Genomic DNA, 18,037 nt, shown 5'->3' with positions numbered 1-18,037 from the left:
CATGGAATGGTGGTCACGAGAGCCACCATCAACTCAATGCAAATCGAAGAGTATAGCAACTTGGATAGAACTTAATGAAATATCCAAGCCATATAAATGAAGTCGACATAGAAGATAAAACATGGAGTAGAGACACAAAACTTTCGTTTGACAGAGGTCAAAGACATAAATTCTTATAGAGACATAGTATCACCTTTGTTCTCTTACACTTGTACTAAGGAATCATGAAAGTCTAAGATAATACATACTAGTACTATTCATGTATCAACAACAAACCTACTCCACAAGAAGAGGAAGAAGAGGGAATGTAACGAATTTTCGAGTTGAGAAAGATGCTGAATGGTGGAATACTCGATGTACATATTGAGAGGATTAACTCCGATTGCAAGTGGAGCAGAAGAAAAAGATATAACGGAATGTCAAATCAGTAAGATATTTTAAAGAGTATCAATTGTTAAATAGCATACAAGTATTCTTCTGTAAGAAATTTAACGCTAGAGAACGTAAAAAAGATCGGGAAAATGATAGAATTTCCATCTGAAGAACGATTCCTCCCAGAAACGCAATATTCATAATTTACCTGCCGCGTGATCGTTAGAGTGCTGGAAAGATGGGACAAACAGGAAGAGATGGAGTCGAACCCTCTTATCAGAAGCTGCGAACCTTCCCTCAACCTCTTTCGACGCTCCGATTCCATCCTACACTGCAGAGAATCAACAAGGAAGGGATACTTTACTCTTTCTCTTAGCTCAAAAGATTGGATTATAGAAACAAAGAACAGAAATTCGGGAAGATCCGATTCCAAACGCGAGAGGAAGCGGAAGGTTCTCGGGATTGGAGTCGACGAGGTCGCGGAGACTCCTCCATAGCCGATCGTCGGAGGAGGGTCTGATCGCAGGAGCCTCGGAGGCCTCCATGGGATGGTCTACGAGGGGAGGAAAAGATCGAAATGGAGGAAGAGAGCGAAAGGTGATGAAACGGCCAGGGGATATGGTTGGAGAGATTAAACAGTGCTCGGGCCGTTGGGGAGAGCTTAATAGTTCCTTTAACGTTCGGATCTTTCCCGGACTCGCTTTATAATTCGTGTAACTTATCTTAGTGTGTGGATTCTCTCTGGTGGAATTCAAAATTGGAAGCATAACTCTCTCTAGCGCGTACCATTGTCCGCTGGACTTGGTTATGCTTCAAGATTCGGGCCTCATCTCAGCCCACCACCTGTTGCTTCATGATTCGTGTAACATATCCTGTTCATTGTTCTGGTTAAACCCAACCAAACCGGAGTCCAAACTTTTGCTGGGCGTTCATGTTAGCCCGATCGATGTTGGACCGACCACAACATAGTTCGAGAGCACAAGTAAATCTATAACGAAGATGACAGAGGGAGAATACCCGACTTTGATTTCCTTGCGAAGAAAGCAACGACCGGTGACCTAACCCTAAGCTCCCAGTGTCGTCCTCTTCACATTATCGTGAGATTCTCCCGATCCCTTGTCCATGGATCCCGCTTCGCTTCTGCGCTTTTCTCTGTCACTCTGATCTCTGATCTATCTTTCATCTTTTGTTTTCTTCTACTATTCTTTTTCTGATATTTGGCAGTTTTTGAAAGCTGTGCTAAGGAGGAAAGATGACTGCCGATGTGGAGATGAAGGAGGTCCAGGCGCTGTCCAATTCCGTGTCCTCCGCCGCCGTCCCTTCTACTCTACAACGTGCGAATGCTGACTGGAAAGATAAAAAGAGAGAGAGATCTTTCATTGAATTCCATGCAGTTTGTTCGCGTTCTTTGTTTTTCTGAAAAGATTGTGATTTTGTGGTGTGAGATGGGTTCAGATTTGAAGGAGATCGCATCCCTGATTGAGACTGGCGCTCAGGCCAAGGAGGTGCGCCGGATCGTTCGTGCGGTGCGCCTCACGATGATGCTCCGCCGAAAGCTCAGGGCATCCGTGATATACGCGTTTCTTGGCCATGTCCTCACCCCAGGCTCCGAGGTGCTTGCTAAGCTTTCCTCCTATCTTCCCAAGGTATTTTTTCTTGGTTTTTACTCTTTGCATAAATGATCTTCATGTTACAGTGTATTATTGCAGCGAAGTATTGGTTGCGGAGATCCACTTTGGCTGTTAAAATATTCTGTTTAAGATTGTAAGATCACTGGTTTTTGCTTGTGTATGCTAGCAGCAAAAATCTAATTGGGCGCAAAAATGACATTTTTCAGTCATTGACATTTATCAGAAGCATCATGCTAGATTATGTGCTAGTGTTTGATGAAAAACATAAATTCTACTGCATGTTGAATGTTGAACGGTTGTTGGCCTTCTTATGGAATGGTGCATGATATATCACAGTAGAATAAGTGGGATGGTTTTTGGTTATTGAGGACTCTTGATGTTTGGAGCTTGTAATTTGGATTTGGAAGTTGGATGGAGAAGAGTTCTTAAGTTATAGTTAGTAATTCATAACATCATTGACGTTGCCAACTATAGCTAACTCGATGCAAATCTTAGTTGATTTGGACTATTCTCAGCTAGAACCTGTGTGATGTGGCTGTGGATTGGCTTTGAATGCCGAATATGGAGAAAACACCTGGACCTGATGAGGAATAAATTCCTTAAAACTTGACCAATTAGACATGATACCTGGTTTACTGTTTCACAATTCAAGTTCTGTGTAGGCTGATCTTGATATAGGACTTTCAGGTGTGAAGGCCTATTATTATCCAAGTAGGTCTCAGACTCAAGAGGTAATGACCTTAATGGTGGAAATCATGATTGGTTTCAAGTTGATTGATTACAAAAAATCTACGCTTAATATTATTAAATCTAAGTCTTTCTTCTTCTGCATCAATTTTCATCTTGTTAAGTCCATCCATGTTGATTTGAATTGATCCCTTTAAACATCAACCAGGATAGGCCTTCTCTAGGTAATTTCACACTTAACCAGTTGATTTGGTTTGACTCTATCAAATTTGGTCATTTTCTATCATTATTTTAACAATTCTGGTTATTAGAACCAGAATTTTCCTATGTGAAAGCCCATTTGATATTGTTTATGTGAAATCTTATCCTGATTCAATTTTGCAGCAAACCATGATACAGAAGGTTAGACATACTGAGTGTGTAATTTTAAGTAATTGTGAACCACAAATTTCACTTTTAGGCCATGTATCAGCTTGATAGGTGCCTTCATATGTTCCTTCTTTCACCTATTTTTCACTTAAAGTCAAATGTATATTTTTCTTAGTTTCCAGTAGACAGATACCATTTTTAACCCAATTTTGATTGCTTGAGTCTACTTTTCTCCAGAGTTATTTTGCTCGTGTTTCCCATCAAATTGTTTTAGCTATTTGGAAGTTACTTGGAACATATATATATGTATATATATTTCAAACCATTCCCACTTTTTGTTTTTTCCTTAAAAAATGTTTGTGTTTTAATTTAATTCTTATGTGATGCCTTTAACTTTGGCTACAATGTTTAGATCATTTTATATCAATTAGTCATGATGCAGACAACTGGGCATGGCAATTGACATACAACATGTAAATTCTAGGGAAAATGGCTTGGGTACATAATATGAGAAGAAACAATCAGTAGGTCCTTGTTTGGATGGTTTCTTAATAATAAGCTTGAAAGCAAGTTTGAGATCAGATGTATGACCTATTAATATTTCTCTCGTTGCATTGTCATGTAAGAAGATTTAAAAGAGATTGATGAGTGTATTACTGTTAATTTGAGCTTAATCATTTTGAGGTCGTTTAGACTTAACAAGTTAATGAGTCAATTATCTATCAGGTTAGGTTCTAACAAATAGTATCAGAGCTAGTCTAGTATTGAAAATTTGGAAATGGTGAGGGATTCATGTAGCAAAAGGTTGCTTGTGGATGGGGCTAAAGACACATCATGGATCTTGTGCACTATGTTGGGATTTGATTCTGGGCTATATTAGTCCTTGACAAGGATGACAAGTTGTTTGAAGATTGTAATACCTGACATCAAAAGTGGGAGAATACTTAAGTTGGTCTACAAGGGCTTAATGTGTACTATAATTAACTTGTGATTAAGCATTATGGTTTTTGTGTTAACAAGTTTGATGAGGAGTGCATTAAATGAGCCTTGATAAAAATTATAAGGTTGTCATTGTTTCTGTTCTTGTTAGTATTAGTTGCAACGAAAGCTGCATTACAGATATGATGGGCTGCACTATTTAGCTGTTGCATAATGTTGAATCTGATTGTTTTTTATTTCTAAAAAAAATGTTTGGCATTATATGTTGCTCATCAGGGCTAAATTCAATGTCCGTAGGTCATTAATGAGTATGTCTCTTGAGTTGAACCTTTATTCAAATAAATTTGGTCTTATGTATTTCCCTTTTGAGTTAAAACTTTACTCAACATCTATTGGTCATAGTTTTGGTTCGTAGGAAAAACCCTTTTAGTTTTGTCGCCAAATTAGATGTTGTATTAACAAATGAAGTCATCTTCAACTAAACCTTGGCAGTTTCTTATCCTTATGCATTCTAGCAAGCAAATTATACTATGATAAACTTATAATTGTACTGCAGCAGAGCACTTCTTTTTTTGGTGCATGAACATTATTTAAAGCTGCAGGAACCTTTGAATGCATGAACATCAAAGCTGCACTTCTGAAAATGCTTACTGTTGATTTGGAAATGTGATCTCTGGAGACATTTGTTTGTGATGTTAAATGATGCTTGATCTGCAAAGTTTTTACTTCATTGAAGTAGATAGCACCTTCATTTCTTTCAAAAGTAAAGAATATTGAAAATGATTAAAAAAATTGTCAGAAATTATTGATTCGCTTTTATCTCCTTTTATAGAGGTTGTGCTAGATAGATGTTCTTCATTATGCATGGATTTCGTTCATGATGCTTCAAGGCAGAGGTCAGTGATCACTTTGTGCATCTTGAAAGTTTGACTAATTTAGGTTGTCTTTTTTTTTTTTCTCTTTAAAGACCGATGAGCATGAAATGGATGTGGACACAGCAGCATCAGCAGTTCAAGGTCCTGCCAAGCATTCTATACCAGAGCTTGAAATTTACTGTTACTTGCTTGTTCTCATATTTCTGATTGACCAAAAGAGATATGATGAGGTGATTTTTTTGCATCGTTGTTCCCTTCAATTCCTTGTTGAAATTGCATAGATGATTTTTGTTGATCTTTTTGTACCTTATGTGGACCAGGCTAAAGTATGTTCTTCTGCTAGCATTGCTCGCTTGAGGAATGTGAACCGAAGAGCTGTGGATGTTATAGCTGCTCGTCTGTACTTCTATTATTCATTCACCTATGAACTCACAAATAATCTTGCTGAAATTCGTGGGTATGTATAAATCAACTTATATATCCTCATGAAATTACACTTATCTGGTGGAAATCTGTAGGGCTGTTCAGAGTTTTGGAATATGCTGATGGTTTATAGCTTCATTTTTTCCCATCAGGACCCTTCTTGCATTGCATAGGATGGCAACCTTACGGCGTGATGAGTTGGGTCAGGTTTGTTGGTTGGCAACAGGATATATACTCTGAAAGTTCATACACTCTAAGCAAAACAGTTGGTTGCAGGAAACCCTCCTCAACCTTCTACTTCGCAATTATCTCCACTACAACTTGTACGATCAGGCAGAGAAGCTGAGGTCAAAAGCACCACGCTTTGAAGCACACTCGAATCAGCAGGTAAAAACGTCTTAGAACATAATGTTCTCAGCTTCGGCCATCGGTCAAATTGTTTTCCTTCTTGGGTTTATATTATTCTCCTTCAAGAATATTTATGACATTTATGTATTTGTATGACAACATTTATTATTCTAGACTCATAATCGTACTGTGGATGCTTTCTGTGGTTTTCCTGCAGTTCTGTCGTTACCTGTTCTACCTTGGAAAAATAAGAACCATTCAGTTGGAATACACGGATGCCAAAGAGAGCCTCCTGCAAGCTGCTCGGAAAGCACCAGTTGCTGCACGTGGCTTTCGAATCCAGTGCAACAAGTGGGCTGTCATTGTTCGATTGCTTCTTGGTGAGATTCCTGAAAGAACTGTTTTCATGCAGAAAGGCATGAAGAAGGCTTTAACACCATACTTTGAGCTTACTAATGTGAGTATTTGCTGACTGAGAAACATTACTGATTCACAAGCCTAATTATTGAGAGTTTTATCTTTTGTGTTTTAGGCTGTGCGGATTGGAGATTTGGAGCTATTTAGAATTGTTGCAGATAAATTTTCTGGAACTTTCAATTCAGATAGGACCCACAATCTAATTGTCAGACTACGCCACAATGTGATAAAGACTGGACTCCGCAATATTAGCATTTCATACTCTCGGATTTCCCTTGCGGATGTAGCTAGAAAACTGAGATTGGACTCTGAGAATCCTGTGGCTGACGCAGAGAGCATAGTAGCCAAAGCCATTAGAGATGGGGCAGTAGATGCAATTATCGATCATGCCAATGGATGGATGGTGTCTAAGGAAACTGGGAATGTCTACTCAACCAATGAACCTCAAATCGCATTCAATTCCAGGATTGCCTTTTGCCTCAACATGCACAATGAAGCTGTAAGAGCACTGAGGTTCCCACCAAACTCCAACAAGGAGAAAGAAAGCGAAGAAAACAGGCGGGAGAGGCAACAGCAAGAGCAGGAGCTTGCTAAGCATATTGCCGAGGAAGATGATGGTGACTTTTAGTCATTTCTCTTGAAAGTAATTCAAGTGCCTTGGGTGCACCTGTTTTGGAAGTTGAATTACTTATAGAGTTTGTTTTATTATTTCAAAATGCTTTTGTCTTGCACTGATCCTAGTCAATTCCTTTTGAAAATGCTGAATTTATTACATCATTTCCTTTATTAAAGTTGTGCTTGATGATGCCTCTTACTGCAGAGGAGTAATTAATTTCTTTTAGTTTGCACTGAGCATGGTTCTTCCTCTGTATTATGTCATATTATGAGATTGGGGCAATGTCGTATTTTGTCAGTTTTCATGGTTGTAACAAATACAATTGCACTCGATGCCAGTAGTTAAAGCCTCATTTATGATGATATAATTCGAAATACTAGCTTGAGCCTCGTTGATCCGGTGATGTGATCTTTTAGTGTTTGTTGAAGACTACTTGGCTATTTTATTTCCTGTCGTGGATATCTATACTGTTGTTTCTTTTTGCCTTTTTTCCATCTTTGTGATGCGTGAAATATGTTTGACTGCTTGATTTCGTTCAGCTGCTTTAACTCGTTTCTGTCCATGGGATTAACATTCAAACTAAGGTGTCGCAGACAAACATCTATTCTAAAGAGTTCAACACTTCAACTGAGTTGATCTCACAAGTGTTTTCTTGTCATTTTGATCAAATCAAATTAAAGTAGCCAACTATATAGTTCGTATTTTGGTGCTCCATTTGTACGTACATAATAAATCATGGTGACTCAGTACTGAAGAAGAGTGGTCAAGTGAGGTTTGCTCAACCTACCTAATGTCCACATCATGACCAAAATTAACCTACCTAATGCATCCGACGTTGGAAATCAAAATCACATTAGTGCCGATGTTATATAAAGTCAAATTAGATTTTATGGGATTTTGACGAAGTAAAACTACTTCTAGAATATGCCATCAGGTCCTATAGATGAAGTTTCCAACCATAATGCTACGTATTTGGGAAATAATTATACCATTACGTACTGATGGGGGTAATAAACGGCGATAGACTCGGCTGACGTTAGCCGATGCCTCACGCCTCGATCGGCGTGGCTACGCTTGGTCAACCGAACCGGAATATCGACCGAGGCGCATTAACGCCTACTTAGGCGCGGTTCTTCACGCCACGCCAAACCAATGTCAGACGCAACCAGCCTGCCCCTTGTAAGCTGACACATTAGGAAACAGTATGCCTCCTTATAAATACCTTCGCACTCTGAACGAGAGGAGGGGACACCAGGGAGAAGACCAACATAGACAACAAACTCCACTCCACATCATCTAACTTGATCGTCGGAGGGGTCGGGCCGAGCACCTCAGCCCGACCTTTGTGCAGGTGCGAAGCCGAAGGTCCCCGTAGGACGTGCAGACGAGGAGTTCCTGCCCGGAGGAAACGGTTATCTCGTCCCGATCGGACCATCGCACCCGACCACCTCGGCGGGCTCGAGGAACGCCCCCGGGAGATCCCCGTCGTCCGGACCCGAACTGAGCCGCGTCACCCCGAGGCCACGGCTCAAAGTTGTTTCTCACAACACGTACTATTCAGTACAGTAATGCAAAATTTATTACCGTTTCGGAAGATAAGCATCGTATTATTTTTCAATGTTTTAAATGCATCAGTAGCATCATGTGGGATGCGTATCTATGGGGCATGCATAAACCATTACAGGCTTTGTTTCATTATAATTTTCCTTTTTGTCAAAAATATTTTATCTTGTAATAATTGCAATAGAGATTCTAGAAAGAATAATTATAAGATCACATGTATGCAACAACAAATGGACAAAAGAATGGAGAAAAAAATCATCATTTATTTTAATACCATCATAAAATTTAATCTATTTATACCAATTAATCGAAAGTAACTATCAACAGAAATTAAAAATGAAAAAGATTCTTTTGGTTCCTTTAGTCCCCGTTGTTGTAAGGTTTAAAGAAAGAAGTGAGAGAAAGAGAGAGAGAGAGAGAGAGAGAGAGAGAGAGAGACTTCGCCTTCTCGCTCTCGATCCGTTCTTCGGTGCTATCCGTGGTATCATCGTTCCATCGCTCGGTGAATCTTTAGAACAACAATATCTGCGAATCATCGAGCGTCGCGCCCAATCGAAACCCTTTCGCTTTCTCATCTGATCGCCGAAGCTCCCTTCCCTTCTCTCCCTTCATGGCCGCCGCCGCCTCCTCGGCCGCCGATCCCTCGGCGAGCTCCTCGTCCCCGCGTTCCGGCCGCGTCGCCCGCCACCCTCGGAGCCACGTCGTTCGCGGCGAGCCTGATGCTCCTGCCGCCGGTACCCCACCTTCGCACTCCTCTCCGCCGCCTCCTCCACCGGCCGTCGTGATCCCGTCCCAGGAGACCGCCGATCGGTCCCCTCGGAAGCCGCCTCCGGAGGACCTGCCTCCGTCATCAGAAGCCGCCGGAGGGAAGAAACAGGCCTGGAAGCGGCCGGCCAATGGCTCGATAGACGCAGGCGCCGCCGTGATGGGCGGAGCGGCCTCCTGGCCCGCCCTATCTGAGTCCGCTAAGGCCTGCCCTAGATCGCCCTCCTCCGATGCTTTGAAACCCCATTCCGATGGACTGCTCTCTGCCTCTCTGGTGATTCATAAGTTTCAGATAAAAATAGTCTAAACCTATTCATGATGCCCTAATAATCTGTGATTGTGGTTCCAAATTGTGCTTAGGGGCATGCAATCTCGACTTCTTTGCCAAAGACAAACTCGAATCCATCTTCACCAGCACGCCAAAAATCAATGAAACGTGGCGGCAGCGGCGGCGATGGTGGCAGTGGTGAACCTACTGATGGCGGAGCAGCGTTGCCATCGCCACCACCAGCTTCATCTCCTTTGCCTCTGGCGAACTTGGACAAGCAGGCACCTCCAGAAATCTCACCTCGAGGGAAAACAACCAAGAACACCTCCAATTGGGACCATAGTTCCCCGGGAGGTAGTTTGGGATCACACGCCCATGATGGCGGCGACCACCTAAGAAGCTATGGTTTCAACCAGAGGTGGAAAAATGGCAGTGGTGCTGGGTCTCATCACAACAACTTTGGCAGCCGCTACGATCAGGAGCGCGGAGGTTATGAAGGATATCGTCGGAATGCTGGTGGGAGAGACATCCATATGCAGCAGCGTGGTGCTCGGCCCTATCTTAGGCCACCTGCGCCGCCTGTAACACCCCCCTTCCTCAGCCCTCCTCCTCAAGTCCTACCTTATGGGAATCAAATTGTCTTCCCTGGTAAGGTCTGCGTTTGTCATACATGATTTGAAATTTATCTTTTCTAGTGCTGGTATGATTCATTTGTTATGGGCTTGTTCTTAATATGCCTTCAGATATGTCTTCTCCTATATTTTATGTTGCCACTCAGCCACCTCCTGAGGGTGTACCTTTTGTTCCTCATCCGGCAGTGCCCTCTGCAATGTTCATCCCAGCTATTGATCCACAGTGTGCTAGCTTACTGAAGCAGATAGATTACTATTTCAGGTGACAACTCATTCACAACTTAATTATTATTTTTATTTTTTATGCAGTCAAAGTCTTTTTTAGGTTACTTAGTGATTTGTTTAAACTTTTTGCAGCTCTGATAATTTGTGTAGAGATGTTTTTTTGAGGAATAACATGGATGAGAAAGGATGGGTTCCAATATCATTGATTGCTGGATTCAACAGAGTGAGTTAACTTATAATAGTAATACCTAATGTCTCTTTTTTTCTCTATTGCTGGTTCCTGTTTATGCAAAATATTCATTTGAATTTGCCTATGTAATAATTTTGTGTGAGTAGAGAGTGAGTTTTTAATTCACGTGTAGCATGATCTTGTATTTGAACTTTACTCATTTTGGTTGAAGAACTGGGAATTCAGAATGCATGATTGTTTATAGGTAAAACACTAAAACACCTTTTGTTTTTATCACAATCAATAATGTTATTTGCTTTGAGGATATATCTTGTTTTCATCATCATATGATGTTTTGCAACACAGCGTTGTTGCTGTTGCTGTTTCAGTTGTATTTTCTATACCTGGCGATATTAGTCTGTCTTCTGTGAATGATTGTTTAAATTTTCTTCTGGAATTGTGGTCATCAGGCTTTAGTATCTTTTCCCAAATAATATAATGTTCTGTTTGAAGTAAATTAAATTGTGGCTTGCCACAGGTTTTGAAGGAGGCATATAATGTTGTATAGAGTGTAAAGATCAGTGTGCATTTGGATAGCATTACTCACTTGAAGTTATATGATATGGCCTGTTGGACTTGATAGCATGATAACCCCTTCAGTCAAAATTATACCTTATGCTTCACTTAAAGATTCGATTAAGACAATGGTTGGCACCATTATACTATCTGATTTTCTTAACTTTGGCTGGTCAATCAATTCCTTAGGATGTTGTGAGGCTAACATATGTTCTAAAATCAAGTTTTACTCTTGGATATTATTATTCAATACTTGAACAATAGGATTCTTTATGCTACAACACAAGTTAAAGGTAGATATTTTAGTGTGTGGATGGAAGCTTAAAGATATCATGAGATGTTCAGTCACATAATTGATTGTATATGATCTGATGATCCATTATCTGTAATGACAAATAGATGATAGCCTGTCTTTTAATGATCAGGACCAGTCGTCATTCAGATAACAAATTATAGAAGATCTAGTCATTGCCGGTCAAGAAGGCTCAGTTGTTGATTAAGGAATAAATACTCATTAGTCGATGTCACACTATTTCTGGGTAGAATGTTCATTTAATTTCTTGTGTTCTTGTCTGAATGATATCCAGGTGATTCAATGCAACTCTTGATACTCCATTTTCACAGTTCACTAAGCCAATCGAAATCCAGAATCAAGTCAACCAAAGCCACTATTCGGTTGGTTTGTTGAACTATATTGTAGACTTAATCTTGAGATAAAACTTTACTATTTCATATTGTAGAAAATTTTGAGAAAATACAGTTCAGTTCCCAGGTAAGTTAAATTTAAATGCTTAAAAGTAATTCCTGGTTTTCTTGTGTTTTATGGGTCTCTAAGATTTATTCTGAGAGATAGAATGGTGTGATAGCTAAGTTTGGTTTCAAGGTCTATATTTGAGAATCATTGGTTTGATGGGCCATGAACCAGAGTCTGAAATACTCCTTATTGCATCTTGTAATTCAGTCGTCCAACTTATGGTAAAAGGTTATTCTGCAAGTCACTACCCCAAGGCATTCTTTTGTGCCTCTAGTGCTATCATGGGCAACCATTAAACAAGCCATAAAATGCTTAGGTTATACCTGATTTGGATCACTATATTTAATTATATACATGATTAAGTATTCCTGTGTGAATATGTATATTTATGTGAAATATGGTACTATATTATCGTGTGGTATATTCACTTGTATATTGCTTTTTTCCAGATGCTAAACATATGTATATACTTTTCTATTCTTACTAGTTGAATTGTTTTAGCTACATCTGACATATCATAAAATGTGGAATATAGTAATTCCACTGCCATGTAAGACAAGGTACATTGCAACGTTTTTTTGACATCAATTGTATTAAAAGATTCCGGTATATGTATAACTAAAAGAAGATGAAGCGACTTTTTTCACTATCTACTACTTGAGCTTCTGTTGAAATATGTACAATCTTCAGGCTAGAAGAAGTCTTATCTGGAGCCTTCTACCCCTATTTGATCCTACAGTGCAATGGATCATCCTTAAAGCCAATTTGTATGGTCCACTCAAAATTTGGAACTAAATACCCATTCTCATTTGACTTGTTCCCTATACAAATTATCTGCATCTTGACATACTACTGGTAGATCAAGTTGTGTTGTTGGATATAATTATCTTGAGGACACATAAATTGTTGTGTATTTTGTAGTCATATGTAAGGATTATCCTTTCCTGTATTTTATCATTTAATTTGAATTGCTTGTTGGTCTCTTCGTAGTTCTGGCTTTGTTAATGTTGTCATGTTCTTCTGCTGATGAAGTTAGAATTGCTACTACAATTCTTTCATTCTGGGCTCAGGCTGTTTGTGTTTTAGTGCCCTTTATGTCTGACCAGATTACCATTCAGATCTCACCTGAATTAGGCTCTTGGATTTTCAAGTAACTGATTTTGTGTATCCTTCGAATTGACTACCGATAAATCTTCATTTGAACTTGAAGCAAGCATACTTATGCATAGGTTCCTTGGATAATACTTTGAAACTTATTCAGGTGATGGTTGTTCTTGATGTTTTCATTTGACCAAATAACAAGTCATTAGTTATTTAATTCCTGTCATGGAAGTTTTTATGATATTATCTGACTGTTCAGATCGGTAATTCTACATGGGAAAGGCACCTCTGATGCTTACAATATAAAGGCATATACCATGGTTGTTGTACTTGTATGTAACATATATTGGATTGGGGGTTCACATTGATTTCTTTTTCCTGGCTATCGAAGTTGTCACAAGTGACCAAGTTCATTTGTGCCAAGTTTCTCTTCCCCCTCCTTGTTAACAGTTAAGTTATTTCATGATACAGTTGGTTTATGTGATCTATGAATTGTATGCTAGGAATGGTGATGATGAAGGCTTGTAATGGCTCTGATTGATATGAAGTCATTTCCCGTTAATGTTTCAAATTGTTTTTATGTTGATTCTGTGAATCCTCCTAATATATCATCTTAGATTCTCTAGGTATTCTAATGAATCTTAATATGATAACCTGTCAACAACCTTTCTGTTCCATGATGCAAGTTCTTTCATGATCGACCAAAGTTGTATAATCGGAAAATTGGTATAGATCACATGGTTTTCTAATTTCAGCTTCATTATGAAGAATGATGATGATGACCTGTTTGGAATCCATCTGATGTTTTTAGCTAAAATTGTCATTTTGATGGACCTTTAAATGATTTTGGGAAGACATTGGTGTATTATCAGTTCTTGAAGAGCTGTGATACCAAGGCTATTAGTTTGGTAATTATGAATTAGTTATTTTTTGGATTTTTGATATGGTTTAGATTTGTTCCTTTGGCTTCTGGTCTTTTAAATCTTCTTTCTTTTTGCTGCTGAAATATTTTCATGCAGCATGGAATTTCTTTTAAATTTTCCAGTTTTTTAAATCTTCTTTCATTTGCTGCTGAAATTTCTCTTACAATGTTTTGCAGGTGAGGCAATTAACAACCAGCATAGACTTCATATTGGATACATTGCGGTTATCAACTGTAGTGGAAGTACAGGTACCTTCTGTGACTTCAATTAAAATATTGCATCTAGCTTTTGTAATGCTATTAGAAAGATGAATGATGTGCAAGCTGTGAATATCTATAGAACATTCCTTTAAATTTTGATGCTCGTGAGTCACTGTCTTAGAAAGATGAATGGCCAATGGACTGGGTGAATAGTGAAGATTACTACTCATGTTCTTACTTCTGAAAAAGAATAGTGAAGATTACTACTCTCTCTTACACTCATGCATGCATATGTTGGACTTATCCAGATGCAGGTACTATTTCTCATCTCTTCTGACACATGCGTATTGCAGGGTGACAAAGTAAGGAAGCGTAATGACTGGATGAACTGGGTTCTGCCACCAAGTAATGTTTCCGGTCAATCTCCAGCAACACTGAACTCTGATAACCTGGCAGCTTGTTTGCAATCTGTTGGACTAGATGGTGCTGCTGTTTGGAGTAGCACGAGAGTACCAAATCATGGCGAGAGATTTCTCAGTAGATCAGCATCTGGGAACCTGAGGAACCAGTTACAAGTGGCAGTAAATAGCGATCGGGATGATACTGGGAAAGTCATTGGACTTGCAGATTCAGATCGCACCAAATCTGGAAGAAGTCTATTCAGGAGTGATACATTATGAGAATCACTAGCCACAAATGGGATGATCTCAAGGGTTTGTAAGGTAAAGAGTAATGTTTGCCATGCCAGAATTTGAGAGTATTGGTCTCAGGTTGAAGAAAAAAAGGACAAAAAACAAGAGAAAATTTAAAAAGAAGAAGAAAATTGAAGAGAAAAGGGAAACATATATACAAAGTTACAAATATCAGGTTCTACACATGGGCAGATGGTGCTGTCTGATGGTGATATCTCGTTACTTTCTTCTTTTGACAATAGCACATATCTAAACTGCTCTTTGAATTATTTTGGCTGCGAACTTTGTTTTTTTTTTTTTCTTTCTTTCTTCTCGAAGAAGTCTGAACTACGCTCATTTTAAGTTACAGGGATGAAATTGGTACTACGAACTTAGTCAAGTGACCTTTTGTCCTTGTATTTGTTTGTGCTCTTTTATTACAAAGAAACATATTGCACAATAATAGTCTCCTTTGTTATCATTTGAAGAATTTTACGGTTTAAAGGCTCAGAAGTCATTTTACTAACTTATTCTTATGTTGCTTATAAGTTGCCTGGTTAAAATGCATTATCCGTTGTAGATAATGGTACACGGTGTCTGCTGGTCATATCGATCAGTAGATGCAACGATCATTTGCTTTTTTTGCATGCAAGGAAATATTTCTTTTTCCAAATGTTTAGTGCTCTTAGCAATCGTAATTATTGTCTTAGTGATGAATCAAAACATCTTAGTTGCATTAGTAACTTTGTATTAATGGAAGTTTTGACTATCAGAGTGCTGCTGGTAAAAAATATAGCACATTAATATTTGTGTTAGTTATTCCAAGTTCCGTTTTATTCGATATGCATTATGATTCTCTTTTGAAACCAAAAAAAAAGGTGCTTCGACTGCTAAAACACAACATTAGTCTCTCACAAGTAGTACTACTACTTAACGAGTAGATCGAGAGCAGTGAGTGGTAAAGAAGAAGTAAAAGACATACTATCATCCCTCCCTGCTTCTCTTTGTCAAGCATCCAAAGTCAGTCTTGGTTATGCGTACATATATTATTAATTAATAGCACGTACATCAACAACAAGTGATGTGATGCAGTCGTGAAGGCCATTCATTCACAGCCAGCAGCAGCAGCAGCAGCTCCTCATTTGGCCCTCTCTTTGATCACATCAAGCCCCATCTCCGCGGCATCGGTGGCTTGCACCTCGTAGTGGATCCCTTCCAGCAGCCTTCTCAGCCCCTGCTTTGAGGTGGCGTACAGGATCTTCGATCTAATCCTTGACGCCGTTGGGGACCTGCAACAGCAGGAGCACACTTCCCATTTACTTCACACACCAACAACATCCAACCCGTCCTCACCCACTCTCTCCACCAAGAAAGGCAGGCATGCACGATTCTTTCGATTTGGTGTCTGCCCATCACCATCGAAAGGTGCCAAGTCTAAACTCCACGTACGACTTGGAAAAGGATGTGTTGCAGAGTGACCGAAGAATAATGAGTGAAGACTTTGGGAAGCCATTCAAAGAATCCTTGGGTTTCTCGATGAGAAAAAGTGATGTCTATGGCAGACTTGAGCACCAAGTAACTAAAGTTGATGGTGGTGGACTCTCTTTACTTTTAGAATTGGTTGGCAAAAAAGTGAGCACAAAACCAACTTTTTATCTTTCGAATAAAGAGGAAAAAGGAGTCACTAACTTTACTAATTTATGGAGACGGCTACGACAGATTTGTTTGTACCTTAGCATCATCTGAATGGTGGTTATCAGACAACAATGACACAGAAGGTAGAATTCATGATCTTAAAGACATAGATTTCTAGTAGTAGTATTATTTCTATTCGGTTGAAAAGATATCTCGTATGATTGATTAGAGAGAGAGAGAGAGAGAGAGAGAGAGAGAGAGAGAGAGAGAGAAGAGGAGGAAGAGACCAAGTGATGAAGAAGATCTTGCTCTTTTGGCAATTGTCGACGGTGACGAAGTCGAAATCGAAGACGGCGTAGCGGCAGTCGTCGAGGGGGAGGGAGGCGGCAAGGCCTTCGTAGCCGTCGCCGGGCCTGCCCACCTTGTCCACCATCACCTCCCTCGACTTCTCGTCGATCTTGTACACCACGTACCTGCTCGCTTTCTTCCACTTCATCTCCATGAACGAGCTCAGGCACTCCTGCTTCACCCGCATCCCCTCCGTCGCCTGTCACAACCGCCCAAATCAATCATTGTAGCTTCACATCCGTCAACAAACACCATCGTCGTCAGGGAAAAGAAAGAACAAAAGAAGAACAGCCTGGCCGTCGATGATGTGGGTATGATTACCATCTTGAAAGCCATAGCCATGGGTTGCAGTAGAGGCGTGAAGAGGTGTCGATGCCTGCCTTGAGAGCCGTCCTTTGGCTTGCTGCCCTTTGGGGTCTCCACTGACTTCTCAAGTTGTCATTTATAGACGCCCAGTTAGAAATGTAACGTGGCTACCAAAACCAAAATAGGGGGGAGTTACATATCTATCCCTTCCAATGTGTATATATATATATATTAGATTTTACATATTCAAACTTAGATTTGGAGGTGCAATCGTTTTGGATGGTTGATGGCTCTGTTGGATTGTGGTCATCAGCTCGATTACCATGTGAGGAATTAGAAGCATGACATAATAGTGAGGTATCGTAATTAGGTAGAATTTGGTGGACAGGCATTGATGGCCTCCCGATCATCATTTTCTGGGGTCAAACCTGTGGAGCTCACAGCTCAGCTGATAGGTATCGAGGGAATAGGAAAAGGTGTAACCAAAGTGTACAGCAAGTGCATCAAAATGTTTGTTTATCCAAATATTATAATGATAAAAAACAGTATGTGGAGTCATGCACAGAAGACAAATTTTCTTTTTCTTAATTCTTGATGATCCGCTTACATATGTCGATTCCTGTTGCAATTAGTTTTAGGTGTACAAAGATGCAATTCCAAAACCATTTATAACTCGAGGTGTAACATTTATCTTGCTACCCGATAGGGCATATTCTGGTACCACTCTCATGGTGATAGTCAGCAGCCACGTTAGGGTCAACACATAGCCTTAGGGTTGATATGGTGTATTACGTCTAATATGACACATTTTGGTATCATCTACGTGGACCCAAGCAAACAGACACGACAATACGAGCGTGGAACTTCAAGCTCGTCGCTTCCTCCGTACGAAACGACATCATCACAATATAGTCATCCTGGAAAGCTCAAGGCGACGTTGCACGGCGTCAATCCGTACAGGTTGACAACACTCGCACAGAAACTTAAATCGATCACGGTTAATTGACATCGTACGACCAAATCATCCTTGTAGGTATACTACAAAGTCGATCTCTTGACTAACATCAGGGGTCAGACTTCGAACACCTCAACTCTCTCTAACTCCACTCAATACCGATTTGAGCTTCGGAGAGGTTGAGTCAAGAAATCCCCCTTCCGACCTCGGCCTATGTGCAGGTGCCTGGCTACAAAGAAACATACTATTCGTCAAGAGAGAAGACCGCA

General features: G+C 39.9%; 3 protein-coding genes across 4 annotated transcripts; 2 read left to right on the top strand and 1 right to left on the bottom strand.

Annotated features, from left to right (window-relative positions):
- Window positions 1-1,325: 1,325 nt before the first annotated feature.
- Window positions 1,326-6,913, top strand: LOC135582645 (probable 26S proteasome non-ATPase regulatory subunit 3). Of its 2 annotated transcripts, none has more exons than XM_065088859.1 (9): window positions 1,326-1,469; window positions 1,597-1,706; window positions 1,828-2,018; window positions 4,966-5,103; window positions 5,194-5,330; window positions 5,449-5,503; window positions 5,573-5,683; window positions 5,862-6,101; window positions 6,177-6,913. In XM_065088859.1, exons 2-9 carry the CDS (start codon window positions 1,625-1,627, stop codon window positions 6,687-6,689), a joined length of 1,467 nt encoding a protein of 488 aa, XP_064944931.1. In that variant the 5' UTR covers window positions 1,326-1,469; window positions 1,597-1,624; the 3' UTR covers window positions 6,690-6,913. The 2 variants fall into 2 exon arrangements, with proteins under 2 accessions (XP_064944931.1, XP_064944933.1); XM_065088861.1 differs by having other exon boundaries at window positions 1,335-1,469; window positions 1,607-1,706.
- Window positions 6,914-8,660: 1,747 nt separating this feature from the next.
- Window positions 8,661-15,019, top strand: LOC135596747 (la-related protein 1B-like). Its single transcript, XM_065088858.1, has 6 exons — window positions 8,661-9,279; window positions 9,366-9,921; window positions 10,017-10,167; window positions 10,263-10,353; window positions 13,830-13,901; window positions 14,207-15,019. The coding sequence occupies exons 1-6, from the start codon at window positions 8,851-8,853 to the stop codon at window positions 14,531-14,533; spliced, it is 1,626 nt and encodes a 541-aa protein (XP_064944930.1). The 5' UTR covers window positions 8,661-8,850; the 3' UTR covers window positions 14,534-15,019.
- Window positions 15,020-15,483: 464 nt separating this feature from the next.
- On the bottom strand, window positions 15,484-16,988 carry LOC135596746 (actin-depolymerizing factor 5-like). Its single transcript, XM_065088857.1, has 3 exons — window positions 16,829-16,988; window positions 16,447-16,706; window positions 15,484-15,813 (listed from the first exon to the last, which is right to left on the bottom strand). The coding sequence occupies exons 1-3, from the start codon at window positions 16,847-16,849 to the stop codon at window positions 15,663-15,665; spliced, it is 432 nt and encodes a 143-aa protein (XP_064944929.1). The 5' UTR covers window positions 16,850-16,988; the 3' UTR covers window positions 15,484-15,662.
- Between the last annotated feature and the right edge of the window lie 1,049 nt (window positions 16,989-18,037).

This window comes from Musa acuminata, chromosome BXJ1-11, assembly GCF_036884655.1.
Source record: "Musa acuminata AAA Group cultivar baxijiao chromosome BXJ1-11, Cavendish_Baxijiao_AAA, whole genome shotgun sequence".
Lineage (NCBI taxonomy): Eukaryota > Viridiplantae > Streptophyta > Magnoliopsida > Zingiberales > Musaceae > Musa > Musa acuminata.
Note: the sequence above shows the minus strand (reverse complement) of the source record. Positions and strands in the feature narration are given on the sequence as shown.